At 49.8% G+C, this 19774-nt stretch overlaps 1 protein-coding gene across 2 annotated transcripts; it reads left to right on the top strand.

Annotated features, from left to right (window-relative positions):
• Positions 1-319: 319 nt before the first annotated feature.
• TBX3 (T-box transcription factor 3) lies at positions 320-13118 on the top strand. Of its 2 annotated transcripts, XM_032168589.2 has the most exons (8): positions 320-1752; positions 3414-3681; positions 4591-4650; positions 4911-5057; positions 6910-6986; positions 8088-8245; positions 9694-10364; positions 12228-13118. In XM_032168589.2, exons 1-8 carry the CDS (start codon positions 1364-1366, stop codon positions 12687-12689), a joined length of 2232 nt encoding a protein of 743 aa, XP_032024480.1. In that variant the 5' UTR covers positions 320-1363; the 3' UTR covers positions 12690-13118. The 2 variants fall into 2 exon arrangements, with proteins under 2 accessions (XP_032024480.1, XP_032024481.1); XM_032168590.2 differs by lacking the exon at positions 4591-4650.
• Positions 13119-19774: the final 6656 nt, after the last annotated feature.

The raw sequence follows: 19774 nt of genomic DNA on the forward strand, positions 1-19774 counted from the left end.
GCCCTGCCTCCTCCCTCGATCCCCGGCTGGATGACTGAGGCATTTCAGACGTGGGCTGAACCAGAGCGAGCGAGCTCAGGGGCTGCAGCGATCTCTCGATAAGCCACCTAGAGGCGACTCTGTGCGCGCGCTCCCCAGTGGCTCCCGCCCTCCCTCTGATCATGTTGACATATTCACAGGACAGGCAGTAGTACTGATGCGGCGCTGCGACGTTACAGTTTCCGACACCTTCTTTTTATAACTCAGCTCTATCCCCCAGCACTCGACCTGTGAAAACCACGCCTATGCAGCAACACAATTGGTCCGAAAGCGTCAAAGAGCCAATCAAGAGGCCTCCGGCTCCCCGCAGCCCACAGCGCAGCCCGACCTTCTAGAGCCGCCGAGCAGACGCCCGGTGAATTCTAGAGGCGGCGGAGGGTGGCGAGGAGCTCTCGCTTTCTCTCGCTCCCTCCCTCGCTCCCTCCCTCTCCGACTCCATCTCTCTCTTTCTCTCTCTACCCCCCTCTCTCTTTCCCTCTGTTCCTTTTTTCCCCCTCTAAATCCTCCCTGCCCTGCGCGGCTGGACACAGATTTAGGAAGCGAATTCGCTAACGTTTTAGGACAAGGAAGAGAGAGAGGCACGGGAGAAGAGCCCAGCAAGATTTGGATTGAAATCGAGACACCCTCCGGAGGCTCGGAGCAGAGGAAGGAGGAGGAGGGCGAACGGAAGCCAGTTTGCAGTTCAAGTTTTGATAGAGCTGGTAGAAGGGGGTTTAAATCAGATTTTTTTTTAAAAAGGAGAGAGACTTTTTCCGCTCTCTCGCTCCCTGTTAAAGCCGGGTCTAGCACAGCTGCAGACGCCACCAGCGAGAAAGAGGGAGAGGAAGAGAGATAGGGGGCGGGGGAAGAAGAAAAAGAAAGGTAAAAAGTCTTCTAGGAGAACCTTTCACATTTCCAACAAAAGACCTAGGGGCTGGAGAAAGATTCCTGGGACGCAGGGCTGGAGTGTCTATTTCGAGCTCAGCGGCAGGGCTCGGACGCGAGTCGAGACCCTGCTCGCTCCTCTCGCTTCTGAAACCGACTTTCAGGAGCGGCTTTTTAAAAACGCAAGGCACAAGGACGGTCACCCGCACGACTATGTTTGCTGATTTTTCGCCTTGCCCTCTTTAAAAGCGGCCTCCCATTCCCCAAAAGACAATTTCCCTCCTCCCTTTGAAGTGCATTAGTTGTGATTTCTGCCTCCTTTTCTTTTTTCTTTCTTTTTTGTTTTGCTTTTTCCCCCCTTTTGAACTATGTGCTGCTGTTAAACAACAACAAAAAAACAACAAAACACAGCAGCTGCGGACTTGTCCCCGGCTGGAGCCCAGCGCCCCGCCTGGAGTGGATGAGCTTCTCCATGAGAGATCCGGTCATTCCTGGGACAAGCATGGCCTACCATCCGTTCCTACCTCACCGGGCGCCGGACTTCGCCATGAGCGCGGTGCTGGGTCACCAGCCGCCGTTCTTCCCCGCGCTGACGCTGCCTCCCAACGGCGCGGCGGCGCTCTCGCTGCCGGGCGCCCTGGCCAAGCCGATCATGGATCAATTGGTGGGGGCGGCCGAGACCGGCATCCCGTTCTCCTCCCTGGGGCCCCAGGCGCATCTGAGGCCTTTGAAGACCATGGAGCCCGAAGAAGAGGTGGAGGACGACCCCAAGGTGCACCTGGAGGCTAAAGAACTTTGGGATCAGTTTCACAAGCGGGGCACCGAGATGGTCATTACCAAGTCGGGAAGGTAAGCAGTGGGGGCCTCCTCCCCTAAGCTGTTGGAGAGTTTTTTCCTCCCTTTATTTCTCTACTCCCAGAACAGTCGGTTGGTCGGTTATTACGGCTTGGACGAAAAGTTAGTTCCCCTAGAAATGTATGCACAGACTTCCAGGCCCTGCCCCAGTGGCAGGAAATTTCAGCTTACCTGGGCATCTGCATGGGTCTTACATTTGGTCTGCATCCTGGGTTCCCTCCCGAACAGACAGAATTTTTCAGTGGAGCGTAGACATCCCTGCAGGGAGCAGAAAAGAAAAAAAAAAAAGGCACTGTACTGCAAGAAACTCACTCTTCAAACCCTCCTGGAACAGCCTTATTTCTTTGTTGATGTTGTGTTGTCTGTTTTATTTTGTTCTCAGAGAGAAAAACTAAAAGCCCTTTCCTTTTGTGTGAGTAGCGGGGGGCCTGACACCATTCCCTGGCCCTTTCTGCCCTCCAGTCTAGCCTCTGGGTCTAAAGGGGCCTGCTGCTGCCCTGGTCAGAGAGAAATCGAAGGGCATTTTGGTTTGTTTGCCCACACTACTTCACGTGTCTGTAACCCAAGGGCGAGTTCAGCAGGCAATTTTGCATAATTTAAGATTATGTTTGCAGACTTAAGGAGCCAGTGAGGAGACACACACTGCTTTTTTAATGTGTGAATATTATCAACCATATTTTACATAATGTTTAAAGGTCCTTGCCTGACCAAAACCTGCCTGGAAGAGAAGATCCTGTAACAGTCATTTAAAATCACTGATTTTTTTTTAATAGCATTGAAGCCTGTAAAGGCATAAAGTTGATATAAAGATAAAATTCCCTTCATGATATCTTAAGCGTTCTGTCTCCTTCCAAGCTAAACGAGGCCAAAGTTTGGCATAAAATCCTCCTCAAACTCACAAGACATTTAGTCAGTTTTCCAGCAAAGTGCTTCGTTGCTTCCTTTTAAGTCAAGACTACAGAATGCCAACCCTTCTGTGAAATTAACAGCAATGTGGTGGCACAGTCTTGCAGTTTTGGACTGGCCTAGGAAGTGGGGGAATGTGTTAGCAGCTCCATGGGCAGATCGGTTATCAGGCCCGGGAGTGCACCGAAGTCTGCAAAATTCGTTCTGGGAACTCACTGAAGTCCAGTTTCACTTCGCCCACAGCGGGATTGCTATTCCGCAGCAGGGAGGGGTGCAACTTGACGTTCATTTCCTTGATAAGTTTAACATTTTCTCATCAATGGGTGGTGGAAAATTCTAGTCTTAACTGACCACGCTTTACAAAAATCTTACCCCAACCTGTTTAGAACTAGATACCCACAGAAAAAGACATGGGCAAGAATTTGCTATCAGGAGGGCAATCTGTAAAGTCAAGCAAGGAAAAAAAAATACTGAAGAAATTGTTAGACAATGTAGAGAAATGCAGTGCCACAATGCATTTGTTTTGAACCTTGGGACGTCTAAATATGGCAAAACTGAGAATATTTAATACATTAATTGTGGAAGAAAACGATTTTGCAGCCAGTTGCCTCACTCTGAAACATATAAGCTTATCAGTCACAGTAGAAAGTCTTAAACTTGGTTTCAATATTATATGATACATAGGAAATCAAACTCAAGATTATGGGTGGTTTATCTTTCTTTTTCTTTTCTATTTTTTCCTCTTATAGGCGAATGTTTCCTCCATTTAAAGTGAGATGTTCTGGGCTGGATAAAAAAGCCAAATACATTTTATTGATGGACATTATAGCTGCTGATGACTGTCGTTATAAATTTCACAATTCTCGGTGGATGGTGGCTGGTAAGGCCGACCCTGAAATGCCAAAGAGGATGTACATTCATCCGGACAGCCCCGCTACTGGGGAACAGTGGATGTCCAAAGTCGTCACTTTCCACAAACTGAAACTCACCAACAACATTTCAGACAAACATGGATTTGTAAGTTTCATTGCTCTCTTCAGTAAAATTTTCTCCTTCTTCACTCAGTCAAAGGCAGTGCTTCCCCATTTCATGAGTTTCAGCCCAGACTTCTCCTTTGCTTCTCCCTAAGCATAGCAAACTTGTCCTTGTCTGGAAAAAGGATTTGGGGTGTTTCTCTCCAGATAATGGAAGGCCTGGCGTTCTAAAGGAAATGGGGCAAGAAAACTTACCGGCTTGTGTTCTATAGAAATTCCGGCTCTTTGGTAGATTCCTGACCTGAGAGTGAAGTTAAAAACCATTTTTTTAAGAGCTAAAATCAATTTCAAGGCTATGTATTCATAAAGGATTTGTTTTGTTTTAAAATATCATACTTCTGTTTTGAAACCAGCCATATTATTTTCTCAGGAGAGTTTACGTTTCGGAGCCTTGACTCTGTTGGTTAAATGGTGTGAATACATTTTTAAAAACTCGTTCTTTTACTAAAAAAAGAATTGGGCTTAGGTGGGAGTCCGGCTTACCCTAAATGAGGCTTAGATCTTCAGAAAAAAAATGGTTTGTGTGTTGGGAGTGTATATATGGATTCAGTGAGAGTGCTTAGAAACTTAGAAAACTTGCATTGCTTGCAGATATCAGGCAAAGGACCTTTTGCGCCTTTTCCTACCCCTCCCCAACATTTCAATAAAATAAACAGCGTGATAAGCAAGGAGTAAGCAGAAAGATTAGGCCCAGGAAGCCGCGAATGGCGTGGAAATATCTTCAGCGGGCAGGAATTGCATTTGAAGCCCTTGATTTGATTAAGGCATAAATATTCCTCTCTAGAGTTCAGCCTTTCAGGGCTTTAAGTGGATTGGGCTCGTCAATTAGTGGGCGCTTAAAGTACTGAATCATTTTGTAAATTAAAATGCATGTTTTTCTCTATCTTTTAAGACTTTGGCCTTCCCAAGTGATCACGCTACGTGGCAGGGGAATTATAGTTTTGGTACTCAGGTAGGCTAGGGTTCAAGGTACGAATGATCCTTAGATGGTGAGGGTGGGGGGGCCCTTTGGCAACTGAGGAGCAATTTGGATTCTCCAGAAGATAACATCTGTGGAGCGAAACGTACCCAGGGGGTACTCCAAGGAGGTGGGCTCGGTACAAGCCTGGTACCCTGCGGTGGGGAAGATTTCAGCCTGGCAGGGGTCCTAAGATCCCGTTTGTTCTGCTAAATCCTTGTTTTACGTATGTCTCCTCTTCCCTGCCCCTGCAGACTATATTGAACTCCATGCACAAATACCAGCCCCGGTTCCACATTGTAAGAGCCAATGACATCTTGAAACTCCCTTATAGTACATTTCGGACATACTTGTTTCCCGAAACTGAATTCATCGCTGTGACTGCATACCAGAATGATAAGGTAAACCCAAGGGGCTTTCCTTTTTAATGGTGATATTTTGCCTTCCCCTAAAAGCTGCTTTAAGTCAGGATGAGAAAGTTACAAGAGAGTGGAGATGAGAGTCTTGAGTTGTCTTTTGTGATTTGTGGAGCATTTGGGGGGAAAGGACAATGACACCTCAAGGAGACAGAAAAACACCTTGACTAGGTAGGAACAATCCTGAGAAAACAATGCCATTCTAATTTTGCCACAGAGAAACTCCCAAAACTGCTGTCATTGATGCTACCCACTCCACCCCCTTGAGGTTTGTCCTGTTTTAAGGTTCATCTTCTTCCCCTTGGGGAAGAAGGATCAAGAAGTCACATTCAAAAGGAACCAGCTAAAAATTTAAGGCAAAAGCCATTTGGGATCCTGGGAGGAGAATCCTAGTAGAGACCAGCTTTTCTCCCCTAGCCAGAAATCCTGAGTAGCTGGTCTGGTTTTTATTACCTTTTATGCTGCTGTGTTTTTTATGATGTGTGTGTGTGTGTGTGTGTGCATGTGTGTGCATGCATGCGTGTGGTTGGAAAAACCTACCCTGATCACAGGGTCATACTAATCGAGTTGTCTGAGGCTTTTGAGTTGAGGTGGTCAAAGTCACCACTTCATTTGAATTCCCCCCCTCCCCCAGGCCTGAATCTGGAGGTTAGAAGGACCCTCAAAAGGGAAAGCACCTGATATCTAGAGCTATGGTGGCCTGAAGGTCATGTGCACAGAAAAAGTGACCCTTACTGCTGATTCACCAGTTCCCAGATAACTGTTAGCAGTTATGGGGGTGGGAGGAGGGACTGAAGACCCCTGCTCTGCAATCCTGGACTTCAAAGAGAGTCCATTTTACCTGACAACACACTTCATTTTGAACTCACTGTCATTGTCACTGTCCTTGGGTCCTCTGTGGACTTCATGACGGGGATGTTCCAGCTAAATTTCTTTAGTGTGAATACCAAAACATGATCTTCTCTCCCTGTGAAACCTGAAGTCTTGGATAGAGCAATTTATTCCAAGAACATGAATCCAACCAAGGGTCCCCCTTTCCACCTCTGAGTAATTCTGTGTATATAACTTCTTCTCCCCACCAAGGGGAAGGGATTTAAAAGATTACACACTATAGCATTTTTCTCAAAGTGCAAAATGCATGTGCCCTGTAGACCCAGAATCCTGTGAAATGAAGTTGTTAATGTAATAATAAAATGTAGCATTTTTGATCAGACAAAAAGACCATGGGCCTTCTCCACCTAATGGCCATGGCAGAGCATATAAATGAAAACAAATGTTTCCAGTGGTCATTCAGTACTGTAACTGTCCATATTGTAATTTCCTCAAACCATCCCCCAAGTAAAGAAAAAAAAAAATTCAAACTCACTCCCGCACTCACTCCCACAGAAGGGTAGTGAAACCCCATAAATCATTTATTGGATTCATGGAAAAGGAGTGTGTGTGTGTGTGTGTGTGTGTGTGTGTGTGTGTGTGTAGGGAGTAAGCTACAATTTATGATTAATTGCACTGTATAAAAATCAAAATGAAAGCATAATTTTAAGATCTACAGGTTTTCCCTCTTGATGACTTTGACAACACTTCCATGTCTAAACCCAAACTGTTGGCTGCCCAAAGAAAAGAATTTGTTTGAATAATTTCATCCCCAAATCCCTGGTTTGGCCTCATATAGGAGATACAAGCCCTGCCACAGTTTCCTTACTATCTCCTTTGCCTGGCATATCTATATGACTTCTGTTGGCAGTCACATCTCTAGACTTGTTGAGTTGGGAAAAACACCCTCAAAACATTCTAGAAAATGAGAACAATCTCTCTGTCTTGCTTGTGTCTCTTCCAATAGATAACTCAGTTAAAAATAGACAACAACCCTTTTGCAAAAGGTTTCCGGGACACTGGAAATGGCCGAAGAGAAAAAAGGTGAGTTGAAACACTTATTTATTAAACAGTTTAGAAAAATCCCTTTTTTTAGGATCCAACTCTGAAGTGTTAGAAGTGAGATGCAGGCACTTATCCTGAGAAGAGCGGGTGGAAATCATTCACTTTCCCCACTGCTACATGCTTGCCGCTATCAGTATACCCAGGACAAATACTTTTCCTACCTCCTTACCTTTAAGGAAATTAACTAGGCTACACCATACTTATCTCTGGAAGAGAAGCATTAGGGATAATAGATTATACAGGGATGCCTATTAATTCCTAATTAATTTAAGTTCATCCTAGGCAGGTCCCAGAAAGAACCATGCCATTGACAAAATGCTTGGGAATTTTTGCAGTCCTGTCTTCCAAATACCATCAGACAGAGCTGGGGCCTTTGGAAAGATGTATGGCTCTCTCCCTCCTTCGTGGGGACATGCATCATTTTGCATTAAGTAGACAGCTGGAGAGTATATGAAAGAGGGTCTCCCCTCCTCCACCCCTATTTCAAAGAATTTCTAAAATCCAGAAAATCACCCCCAAATTTTTAACCTATCCCCTTGGGACAGGCATTAAAAAATAATTGCTAACAGCTAAATATATTTTTATTCCAATTAATTTGTTAGTAAAATGATTACAGTAAAGTGCAGCATGAAATAATGACTTCCTCCCAGTCTTAGCAGCCATCCAAAATTTGGGTATACTGGGGACAGACAGCATCGTGTTTGCAGGATTGGACACCCAGTTCTCCCTATATAAGGCTGGTGGTCCAGCTGTCTCTGACTACATCCAGCCTCTCCTCCTGCTTTTAAATAAAATTTCACAGCCCAAGCAAATGCATTTTCCTAATGAGACCCCATCTTGAATAAATGCAACTGAAGCCTCCTTCCTTTTTCCCTAACCCTTCAGCCCAGTTAGAGGGTCAAAAACAATGCTTGGGTCTATGTGGCTGCCCTGGGGCAAGCAGATTTCAGTGAATTAGGGTTGTCCCTGGGCAGCAGGCAGGGTGTGAGGTATGTGTGTGCCGCTTTGGAAAGGGTAAGGGAAACAAAGAGGGGAAATGTATGTTACATTCTGTAACCTGGGTGTGGGCTTCTGCCACAGAAAACAGCTCACCCTGCAGTCCATGAGGGTGTTTGATGAAAGACACAAAAAGGAGAATGGGACCTCCGATGAGTCCTCCAGCGAACAAGCAGCTTTCAACTGCTTCGCCCAGGCTTCTTCCCCAGCCGTCTCCACTGTAGGGACATCGAACCTCAAAGGTAAACCATGTCACCTTTGTGATCACTGGACTCCAGTTCCTTGTGGCCTGGAAGAGGTGAAGGGGGATGGGACACCAACCAGGGCACTTGCCCTTTAAAAGCTAGAACGCTTCTAAACATCCTTAAACAGAAGCCAGAGTTCAAAAAGGGCTATCAGGTGTGTCTCCCCTTCCCCCCTAAGGCAGTAGAAGGAGAGCACAGAGGCCTTTCCCCCAGATCCTTATTTGGCTGGCGGGGTGGGGAGGTGGGTGTTTGCATACTACCTCTTGGCAAGCAGCTTTGAAAACCTGCTTGAAGCACTTCTCTCTTTTCTCTCTGTCTCTGTTTCTTTCTCCTCCCATTCTCTCCAACCAAGAGAGGCTCCAACTGCTGACTTTTCACTGTCTTTGAACTCTAGGTTGCAATGTGTTGGACTGGGTGGGGGGAAAGCAAGGGATTCTCTGCCACCTGGAACGGGGAAGGTGGCCTAGAAAACATCCAGCTATAAAGCAACAATTGACCTGGGAGAGGAGGTGGAGCACTGGGGATCTGCGGTGGGGGTACGGCTGGGGGAGGGGGGTGAGGAGTGGATGAGATGGCTCAAATCCCCCCCCTCAGTTACCTATGTTTAAAGAGCAAGCACTATTTATTTGGAAAGACACACACACGCACACACACTCTCAACGGGAAGAAACCTGTTTTTTAGTGAAATAAAATGCAAGTCCTTTATGTCTTCAATCCATTTAAGCTTTAAACATAAAATAGGATCCCTTTTTCTTTTCTTCTGGTGGAACACCCACAGAGGGTGTGGTAAAAGCAAAAAAGAATCTATGATTGTCCCCGGGCGGTGAGCCGTCCGTCCGACACTCATCTCTCTCTGCAGGGACTGGGGCAAATACAAAAGGTTCAACTGAGTTCTGGTGTTGAAGGACAGGTGTCCTTTCTGCCATTATCAATTCAGATGTCAGGGTTCTTGCCAAACAAATCCTTCCAGAGTAATTCACAAATTTGTGGAAGGTGCTGCTCTCTGTCATTCACTGATTTTTTATAGTAATTAGAATATGTTCCAGCTTGAGTTTTAATGTTACTTTTTACTTTTAAAAAATTAATTTGCAATCGAATGGGGAAATGCATGTGAAATCTGCCACTGTAGGAACTCAAAGAAGTAAAATTCATTAAAATAAGAAGCGCTACTGATTTGGGGGTTGTCCATCTAAGGGAAAGTTTAAACTCTGGGTAAATACTTTAAATTCATAATTCCTTATTGAATTTTCCAGCAATGTTGTTGGGCACGATTATCCCCATTTTGCAGATGAGAACACTGAGGTGCAGAGAGGCTAAGGGACTTTCCCCGGGATTACACAGCCACTAAGCCACGAGCTGGGATTCCAACTTGGGAATTGGAGTTCCATTGGCTCAGACTGGAGCTAACGCCCTTCTGCCTTGGTTTTTTCCTTCTCCTATGGTAGATTTATGTCCCAGCGAGGGTGAGAGCGACGCCGAGGCCGAGAGCAAAGAGGAGCACGGCCCCGAGGCCTGCGACGCGGCTAAGATCTCCACCACCACGTCAGAGGAGCCCTGCCGTGACAAGGGCAGCCCCGCGGTCAAGGCTCACCTTTTCGCTGCTGAGCGGCCCCGGGACAGCGGGCGGCTGGACAAAGCGTCGCCTGACTCGCGCCATAGCCCCGCCACCATCTCGTCCAGCACTCGCGGCCTGGGCGCGGAGGAGCGCAGGAGCCCGGTTCGCGAGGGCGCAGCGCCGGCCAAGGTGGAAGAGGCGCGCGCGCTCCCAGGCAAGGAGGCTTTCGCGCCGCTCACGGTGCAGACGGACGCGGCCGCCGCACACCTGGCCCAGGGCCCCCTGCCTGGCCTCGGCTTCGCCCCAGGCCTGGCGGGCCAACAGTTCTTCAACGGGCACCCGCTCTTCCTACACCCCAGCCAGTTTGCCATGGGGGGCGCCTTCTCCAGCATGGCGGCCGCCGGCATGGGGCCCCTTCTGGCCACCGTTTCTGGGGCCTCCACCGGCGTCTCGGGCCTGGATTCCACGGCCATGGCCTCTGCCGCCGCGGCGCAGGGACTGTCCGGGGCGTCCGCGGCCACCCTGCCCTTCCACCTCCAGCAGCACGTCCTGGCCTCTCAGGTATGGATCCTTCTTCCTGCCTCCTCCAGTCTTTCCACCTTTCCTCCAGTTTCCCTGTCCTTTGCCAGCAGACCCTCACCCGATCCCTTTGGCCTAGTATCTGTAGTAATTTTTACTGAGCCATTACCAGGTTCAAGGCTTACCTCATGGAGTTATTATGACTTCATTCTCCCCCATTCACCCCAAAAAACTTTAAAATTTTTCCTAAGTTAAAGGCTGTTTCCAGCAGAGTAGATAGGTAGTAATAAAGATAACAGCTAGACACGCACTTATTTTCAGGCATTCTTCTAAGTGCTTGCTCTGTATTGACTCATTTGACCTAACCCTTCAGGGGTACTATTATCACCTCCACTTTACAGATGAAGGCGAAGACGCCCAGAGATGTTGAGTCACTTGTCCAAGGTCACACAGCGGGTACATGGTGGAGCTGAGACTCAACCCCAGGCTGTCTGACTCCAGGGCCTCTTTGAGGGTTTCTGATTTTAGCTTCAGAGCTGACATGTCTCTTAAGTGTCTCATAGCCAACCCTCCCCGAGGAATGGGACTCTAGGCCTGGGGAGGGGAAGTGACTACTTCCTGAGTGGGAGTTCAGTCTTGATTCCTCCAGCCTTTTCTCTCAGTTCGAAGCTCTTCTCCCCACCACCCCCAACCCCAAGCAGGCCAGCCTATTCCTCAAAGGGTTAATGGTTTGTGCACACGTGGGAAATGTCAGAGGACAGGGATAAGCAGGGACTGGGGCAGGCCTGGAGGCCTGTGTGTGGCTCAGACAGCTGTGCTGGGGGGAAGTCTCAGGCGGCTGGAAACACCCTGAACTCGATGAAAAGGTTCTATGAGGTTTTGCATGCTGTTGCCTTTTGTTTTGTCTGAGCACATTCGTCTCCCTTGCCTGCGCCAAAAAGCCAGATTGGCCTCGCCCTCCAGGGAGGAGGGAGCTGAGGAAAGGCTTGGCTTCTGGCATTTCTCAGTTCTTCCCATCTCCTCTGCTGGCTTCTCCTGGAGACCCTGTCCTAGGTGGGCAGGTGGTTGGTACACCAGGGACTGCCTGGACAGACAAAACCTTAAGGGCATCTCAAGGCATGATGCAGAGAACTGGCCCCGGCCAGGGTGCCTGCATCTTAAATGTTGCTTCTGTCAATTCCCAGCTTAGTACACTCCTGAACTCCTGGGGCCTACCTTGGCTTCTCACCTGGAACACCAGTGAATCATGCTGGACAATTTCTTTGTCTCTGTTTATAACAAATGCCCTTTTATTTCCCTCCCCCAGTTGCCTTTTGCTTAAGATCTTCACTGTCTGTTTTTTGTTTGTTTTTGGTTTTGGTTTTTTTTTTTTTTGGAGAAACTTCTAGGATTGGGGTGGGAGGATGGGGGTTGGGGAAGAAAGATTTAAAAAATTATTCCTAATAATTTATGTTCTCTGGCTTCCCCTTGGTTACCTTTGTGGGGTAAACTGAATCTGTATCCCCATTTAACAGGTGCAAGGAGATTTCCTGGGGGCTGCACACACTGTGTGCAGCATATTGCAGGCTTTCACTCATTTAATATCTACAAAATTCTCAATAAGTATATGAATTATTTATGATTTCCCTGTTTTTTCTTCCTATAAGGAAGCTGAGGCACAAGAAGTTAATCAAAGTCTCTTGGCCTAGGGTGACACAGCTAAGATTTGTACCTAGAGATTTCTGAGTGTTGACTTCTCTCCTGCCCCCACCCATCTCCTCCCCAAAGAAAACACAACCACAACAACAACAAAACATATCAGGGATTCATGGCTTGCCCAGTGTTGGAGGGGGAGAAGAGAGGAGATGGATGAGATAGGCTCCTCCCACCCGGCTGACTCGCTGTGCGTCTCTTTTCTCACCCCAGGGCCTGGCCATGTCTCCTTTCGGAAGCCTGTTCCCTTACCCTTACACGTACATGGCCGCAGCGGCGGCCGCCTCCTCTGCGGCAGCCTCCAGCTCGGTGCACCGCCACCCCTTCCTCAATCTGAACACCATGCGCCCGCGGCTGCGCTACAGCCCCTACTCCATCCCGGTGCCGGTCCCAGACGGCAGCAGCCTGCTCACCACCGCCCTGCCCTCCATGGCGGCGGCCGCGGGGCCCCTGGACGGCAAAGTCGCTGCCCTGGCCGCCAGCCCGGCCTCGGTGGCGGTGGACTCGGGCTCTGAACTCAACAGCCGCTCCTCCACGCTCTCCTCCAGCTCCGTGTCCTTGTCGCCCAAACTCTGCGCGGAGAAAGAGGCGGCCACCAGCGAACTGCAGAGCATCCAGCGGTTGGTCAGCGGCTTGGAAGCCAAGCCGGACAGGTCCCGCAGCGCGTCCCCGTAGACCCGTCCCAGACACGTCTCTTCATTCCAGTCCAGTCCTGGCTGCCGTGCACTTTGTCGGATGTAAAATAAACCACGGGCCCGCCATGGCGTTAGCCCTTCCTTTTGCAGTTGCGTCTGGGAAGGGGCACCGGACTCCCTCGAGAGAATGTACTAGAGACAGCCCCTGTCTTCTTGGCGTGGTTTATATGTCCGGGATCTGGATCAGATTCTGGGGTCTCAGAAACGTCGGTTGCATTGAGCTATTGGGGGTGGGAGTTCCAACATTTATGTCCAGAGCAACTTCCAGCAAGGCTGGTCTGGGTCTCTGCCCACCAGGCGGGGAGGTGTTCAAAAACATCTCCCTCAGTGCGGATTTATATATATTTTTTTCCTTCACTGTGTCAAGTGGAAACAAAAACAAATAAAATCTTTCAAAAAAAAAAAAAAACCGGGACAAGTGAATACATTAACATGATTCTGTTTGTGTAGATTAAAAACTTTATAGGGACTTGCATTATCGGTTCTCAATAAATTACTGAGCAACTTTGGGGAGGGAAGTCCCTACCATCCTTGTTTAGTCTATATTAAGAAAATCTGTGTCTTTTTAATATTCTTGTGATGTTTTCAGAGCCGCTATAGGTCTCTTCTTGCATGTCCACAGTAATGTATTTGTGGTTTTTATTTTGAACGCTTGCCTTTAGAGAGAAAACAATATAGTCCCCTACCCTTTTCCCAATCCTTTGCCATCAAATCAGTGACCTAAGGGAGGGGGGGATTTAAAGGGAAGGAGTGGGCAAAACACATAAAATGAATTTATTTTATCTAAGCTCTGTAGCAGGATTCATGTCGTTCTTTGACAGTTCTTTCTCTTTCCTGTATATGCAATAACAAGGTTTTAAGAAAATAAAGAAGTGAGACTATTAGACAAAGTATTTATGTAATTATTTGATAACTCTTGTAAATAGGTGGAATATGAATGCTTGGAAAATTAAACTTTAATTTATTGACATTGTACATAGCTCTGTGTAAATAGAATTGCAACTGTCAGGTTTTGTGTTCTTGTTTTCCTTTAGTTGGGCTTATTTCCAGGTCACAGAATTGCTGTTAACACTAGAAAACACACTTCCTGCACCAACACCGATACCCTTTCAAAACAGTTGTCTGCAACATTTTTGTTTTCTTTTTTAATGTCCAAAAGTGGGGGAAAGTGCTATTTCCTATTTTCGCCAAAATTGGGGAAGGAGTGCCACTTTCCAGCTCCACTTCAAATTCCTTAAAATTGCTGTGGGGAGGGAGGAGGGCAGAGGCTGTGTTTTGACTTTTTAATTTTTCTTTTGTTATTTGTATTTGCTAGTCTCTGATTTCCTCAAAACGAAGTGGAATTTACTACTGTTGTCAGTATCGATGGTGTTTTGAATTGGTGCCTATAGACATATGTTCACAGTTCAAAAGTCAGGTGCTGAGAGATGGTTTAAAGACAAATTCATGAAGGTATATTTTGTGTTATAGTTGATGAGTTCTTTGGTTTTCTGTATTTTTTTCCCCTCTCTTTAAAACATCACTGAAATTTCAATAAATTTTTATTGAAATGTCTTTGGGCCTTGTGTTAAGTGCTTTTTCTTTGGGAACGTTAGTCAGGGGAGGCTTTAGTCTCTTCTTGTTCTGAGTTTACCCCCTTCCCTTCGCCTTTAAATAATTAAGACCGCCCCCAGCGAACCAAAATGAGATGTCACTCAAGTTACAAAGCTAAAAACAAAAGTCCCTTACTTGAGCGAAGGGAGCCACTTCAATCTGAAATTACTTTTCCTTTAAATTAGGGAGCAAAGCAGGGAGACGGAAAGGGGCCTGATGAGAATACAGAAAGAAGAGTAATTTCAGATACTTTTAAGTTTTCATGGTAAAAGACTGACGTGTTTCCCACCCGAATCCGACCAAAAATAAGCTCGGCAGTACGAATGTTTTTCGTTTTAAGCTCTCCCTCCCTTTTGACATCAATCTGGCAAATCTAAGTCAAAAATATCTTCTTGCACCAGTGTGTTTGGCTCGGGGAAAAGGCCAGCAGAATGCCCCAGCAGTCCAGGCGGGCTTGGCTAGGCAGCAACCCTCCAGGTTGTAGAGGTGGACAAGACGCAACGCCTTTCCACTCGGCAACCCCCCACACACCCTGCAGTCCTTGGTGCCTCAAATTGAACCCGGCTGGCCCAAGGCGCCCCTACGAGGCCCCATCCATCCCGAGTTGTGCGTGCGAAGAGCGGCCAGCTCCGCGAAAACTTAGCTGTGTCACGCGAGGGAGGAGGGAAATTATCCCCTAAAGGCGAAACGTAATTCCAGGGTGCACATTTCACCCCCTCCAAGGCAAAAGTCACCCAGGAGGCTGACATCCTCCCCTAGTCTCCCCTTCAAACCCGTCTCCAGGCTGTTCGGGGAGTTGCCTTTTGAAGTTCAATTTATCTTTGAAACATTCAATAAAAAATGATGAGGCACTGTCAGTCTTTTGGTCTCCTGACCCCCAGCCTCGCCTCCGAGGTGTGTGTCTGCTGGGGGGCGGGGGCGGCACGGGAAGGTTCGAGGGTTAGTCCTTAGCCCTTTTCTTGCCCTGGGGGCCATGACGCGAAGACCCAGCTGGAGCCTGCCTGGCGGCTGCCTCCCTCCCCACCCCCCACCCGCCACCCCCTGGAGCCCGCCAGCCCGGCCCCACGTCCCTGTCACCTTCAGGCCTCTTGAATGACCGGAGAGGAGGACGCCCCCTCCCTTCCCTCATCCTGTACTTGGAAGGGATCGAGGTCGAGACCTTTTGGAGAGCGGGGCAAAGCCCCTTCCATCTCTGGCCAGGCACGTGGGGACCCCTACAGCCTCCTCTGCGATGTCTCCGGGGGTGGGAGGGAAGGCAGACAACCAGCGTATGTTGGTGCGGAGTCGCGGGGTGGGGGGGCGGGGTGCGCTGCGGGGGTGGCAGGGCCTGAGCTGAGACGGGCCCTGGGGACCTTTGAGGCTGGGGCTCCCCCGAGGACTGGGAGATTTCCAGGGCGCGCGCCTTCCGCGCAGCGGCCACAGCCTAAAGGGGCCAACTCTGGATCCAGCGACAACGCGCGGTGTCCGCGCCTCTGAGAAGGTGGTAGTTGGCTGGTTGCGCTCTCCCGAATTGGGGAAAAAAGAACTCAGCCTCAAAAAGGAAAGAAATGCTTTTCTTTTCTCTTCTTTCTCAGTCCAAATTTGCTTACCTCCTCCCCTCTGTCCCCCCACCCCTGATTTGGGGACCCTGCTCAGACGTGTGTCCAGCCTCTCTTACTGGCGTTCCTCTATTTTTTTTTTTTTTAAATCTCCTGTGTATCTCATTTGTATATTGTGAAGTTAATGAGTAACTCCTGTAGCGCTGATGGGCGAGGGGTGGAGGGGATGAACGGCTCGCAGTCTCTCTGGATTTTGCTGCCTATTACTCACCTGGCGCCGGTCGCAATCTCGCCGCAGGCTTTATGGTGGCTGCGGCCGCCCCAGAGGCCACTCAGGGCAGGCGCCTTCGCCTTTTTTCTGGGCTTCGAGTGCCACCTATCTGTCTCGTCTACGAATGCGTCCAGGTCGCCGCAGCTGGCTCGGCACCCCAGCGCCTCCCGGGTTCCGGAACTTGGGCGCTTCGCCTTTGCCCCTTCTCATCCCCACCACTCCCAGCCCCACTCCCCTCCTCCTCCGTCCCCAGCCCCATTCTCAGCGTCGGAAGAAGCCGCCTTCCCCTCTTTCCTGGATATCACTTTCACTCCTGTTTGTGCCTCAGATGAGAAAAACAGTCCTGCCCTCCTCTGGGTTTCCAAAGAATGTTAGAAAATTCAGTGCGGGAACCCTGGCTCGTAATTCTCTGGACAAGTTCCTTGCTGCTGCTTGTAGAAATATCTAGACCCTTGTTCTGGACCCCGCCTGGCAGGGGATAACCTGAATTCGCGATGGGTGGATAGAGAAAGGATACCTCCTTCCCCAACATACACACTTCAAATTCTGCCCTGGGGACAACTTGCCTGTACCAGGATGCTCTCTTTTTTACTCTACAACAACTTTGGAAGTTTTTGTTTCTTAATCTGGCCGCGTCTACAAGGACAAAGGCCATGACTCGCGGGAGCAGCAGTCCCTACGAGGGTCAGCTACCGCAGCCTGCAGGGCCCAGCGCCTTCGAGATTTGTAGATTTAAGGTGACAAATGCGGGTGCCGGTCAGAGGCCTCCAACCCCTGCCTGTCGGGAAGGTCGGCTCCAGTCCTGGCTGAGCCCTGGCGTCTGAGACGGGCGGAGGGGAGGGGATGGAGTCGCCTTTTGCTGTGCTTTGAGCCGCGGGTGAAGGCGTCCGGGTTCCTGCTGACCTCCCGGCGCTAATTGCAGGGGCCGAAGGGCGCGCTCGGGCAGAGGCAGGGGTCACGACCTTGCGGCTCCCTCCTCCCGAGGTGCCGGCAACCCGAAGGAGCCGGGTGTGTGCAAGAGGGCGTGTGTGTGTGCGCGCGCTCGCGCGATTAGGGCCTCTCTCTAGATCTGCGCTGTTCTGGGACCCACCCTTTCTTTGTGGGGACAGTTCCCGACGTGTAGGCCCTTAAAAAAATTTCCATCCAAGAAGGAAAACTCAGGTTCTGACCTTTCCCCTAAACCAGCAGACAGACAGCCGCCTTCAGGCTGCTACGAGAGGCTTGCAACGCTTCACGACAGCGCGCTTTCTGCCTCGCTGGTTTCCAATGTGACCACACGGCAACCAGCCAAGAGAGTGGCTGTCGGGGTGCAGCTGCGAGGCCGCCAGCGGCGACCTGGGTTCTTCTGTAGGTAGCCCAGTATAGACTCCTATCTATGGGTAGCTCTTGGGTGTCTGTGTTCTGGGGCCAGGAACTGCAGGTGTTAGAAGGATATGTGTATGTTTGCGTGTAGCTGTGCGTGCTCCATCTGTAGCTGTCTCTTCCAATTTGGGTTTAGAAGTTCATGCGCAAGACAGTTCCGGATGTAGATGCATTTGGTTGTTTTATAATCAAGATGCGTATAATCAAGAAGTATATGTTGCAGATGTCGGAGTTCAAAGTACACGAAACAAGAATAATATAAATACTTGGCATACAAGGGGTACGTGCACAAGCCAGGCACTCGGTGAAGCACCCCATAAAAGTGACCCCCGTTAGCCTTCACAGTTAACCCTATAAAGTATATATGATCTTTATCTCTGTTTTACAAGAGAGGAAACTGAGGCAAAGACCATTAAATCACTTACCCAAGATCCGCTGGGGAAATTATGGAGCCAAGATTCAAACAGAAGTGGACTCCAGGGTCCACTGTAATTCTCTTTCCTAATTCAGCCGGAGGTGTACGTACCTGCGGGTGTATATGTCCCGGATTTACAGAAATCTGAGGGGATGTTCCGGATTTTGGAGTGTGTCGCAGGCATATATATATAAACGTTTAAATTTCTTTGTGCATCTGTCGTGCAATGTAAAAGGACGGCTTTTATTTCAGCGTCCCACTCCCCGGCCAACCCTCTTCTGTGTCCTGGGACACCCGTCCCAGCTAAGACCGCGGTTTTGGGGCCTTTGTCCCCAGGTAGAGGAAGAGAGAGGCTGAATGGGGGACGCAATACTCTATTTAAAAATGCCTGCGGCGGGGCACTGAAGCTGATCGCGTTCTGGTCCCGATCTGAACCGCGAGGGAAACCGCGGGGGAGAGGAAATTACAACAGCGCTGGCGTACGCCGGGGCCCGCAGGGCGACCACCACGCTGACGCCGGGGTTTCCCTCTCCCGCAGGGTCTGGAACCAAGACTGGGGCTTTGGGTGTCTGAGGCTTTCTCTACTGGCCTCAGATCCTCCCCCGCGTCCCTAGCGTTTGCTGTGTTCTGTCTACCCAGGCGCGAAGGCCGAGCGCAGTCCGGGGACTGCAGGTGGAGACGCCACAGGCAGAGAGACCTTCGCTCTTTCTGGGTTCAACCCTGCCCAGCTTCCAGTAATCTATGACATTTTAGTTTTTTCCGCCCTCTCACTTCCAACGTTTTGGCCCCAGCTAGAAGCCCAGGGGTTCCGCTGGTGGAAAGAAGGATTCTACAGAGAAGCCGGCGAAGGGGTGCTGAGGGTGCAGCCCTGCGAAGGAAAAGCGCTGCCTGATTACCCGGCGGTGCGGCCCAGGTTCCCGCAGCCTGGACAACTGCAGGCCCCAGGGCCCTAGAAAGCCAGAGCTTGGGTCTGGCTGCACATTGGGTAGGGGTGGAAATGACTGGCTTAAGTAGGGAATAGCGGCTGCCCCCAAAACGTTAAGGCGCTTCTGTCCCGCGCCTGGGGTGAATTCTGACGGCCTTTGGGTCCCGGGTCTCCCCAAAGCAGTGAATGAGACTCAGGCGCAGCCTCTGGAATGGGGGGACAAAAGAAATGAGGGTTTTGTGGGGGTGGGACCCAACCAGTTGGAATCTGTACGGGTACTGTCCGGGCGGTCCGGCTCTTCCCCTCACCACCCCCACCCCCCTGCCCCGATTCCAGCGCTCCCAGTCAGCCTGTCTCTGAGCTTTTGAAATGCGATCCCCGCGCCACTTCGGTTTCCCGCTAATGACCCAGGCTCTGGTTTCGGGTTGGGGAATTGCACCAGGAGGACAGACTCGCTTCCCCAGGTCCGCACAGCCAACTCTCGCCTAGGTCCTCTTCGCGCCCGCGCGGCGGACCCAGGAAGGTGCACCCCTTGCCTCCCAAATGTCCCCAAAGCGTAAAGAACACCGCAGGCACGGAACCGACAGTCGGACGCGAACTTTTTTCCTAACGCTTTTGCGCATTGTCCACCCCAGTCCCCACTGCGGGCATCTTTGACAAAACTTTTTTTTTTTATGCCGGGACCAGGCGCCCTTCACTCGCGCAGAAGCGCCAGCTGTCTCCGGTCGTTACCTTAGTCACCCTCAACCTCCAACTCTTCCAACCCAGGCATACAGCCGCAGTGGGAGCCTGTTAGAAGCACCAGCGCTGAATATGTAACTGCCAAATGGCGCACCCACCACCCCAACCGACACCCGGCTTCCGCCCCCACCCCGCCCCCGGGGCACCCACTCCTCCAGAGCCAGCACCCTTGAGCTAATTGGGGATTAGTCCCAGAGATAGGACTTCTAACAGGAAGAGA

Source organism: Hylobates moloch, unplaced genomic scaffold (genome assembly GCF_009828535.3).
Source record: "Hylobates moloch isolate HMO894 unplaced genomic scaffold, HMol_V3 SCAFFOLD_12, whole genome shotgun sequence".
In the NCBI taxonomy this organism is placed as follows: Eukaryota; Metazoa; Chordata; class Mammalia; order Primates; family Hylobatidae; genus Hylobates; species Hylobates moloch.

Coding starts and splice junctions, on each gene's coding strand:
- TBX3 (XM_032168589.2), top strand. CDS start 1,364: ATGAGCTTCTCCATGAGAGATCCGGTCATTCCTGGGACAAGCATGGCC. Junction 3,682..4,590: donor TTTCAGACAAACATGGATTT/GTAAGTTTCATT, acceptor CTATCTTTTAAG/ACTTTGGCCTTCCCAAGTGA. Junction 8,246..9,693: donor AGGGACATCGAACCTCAAAG/GTAAACCATGTC, acceptor CTCCTATGGTAG/ATTTATGTCCCAGCGAGGGT.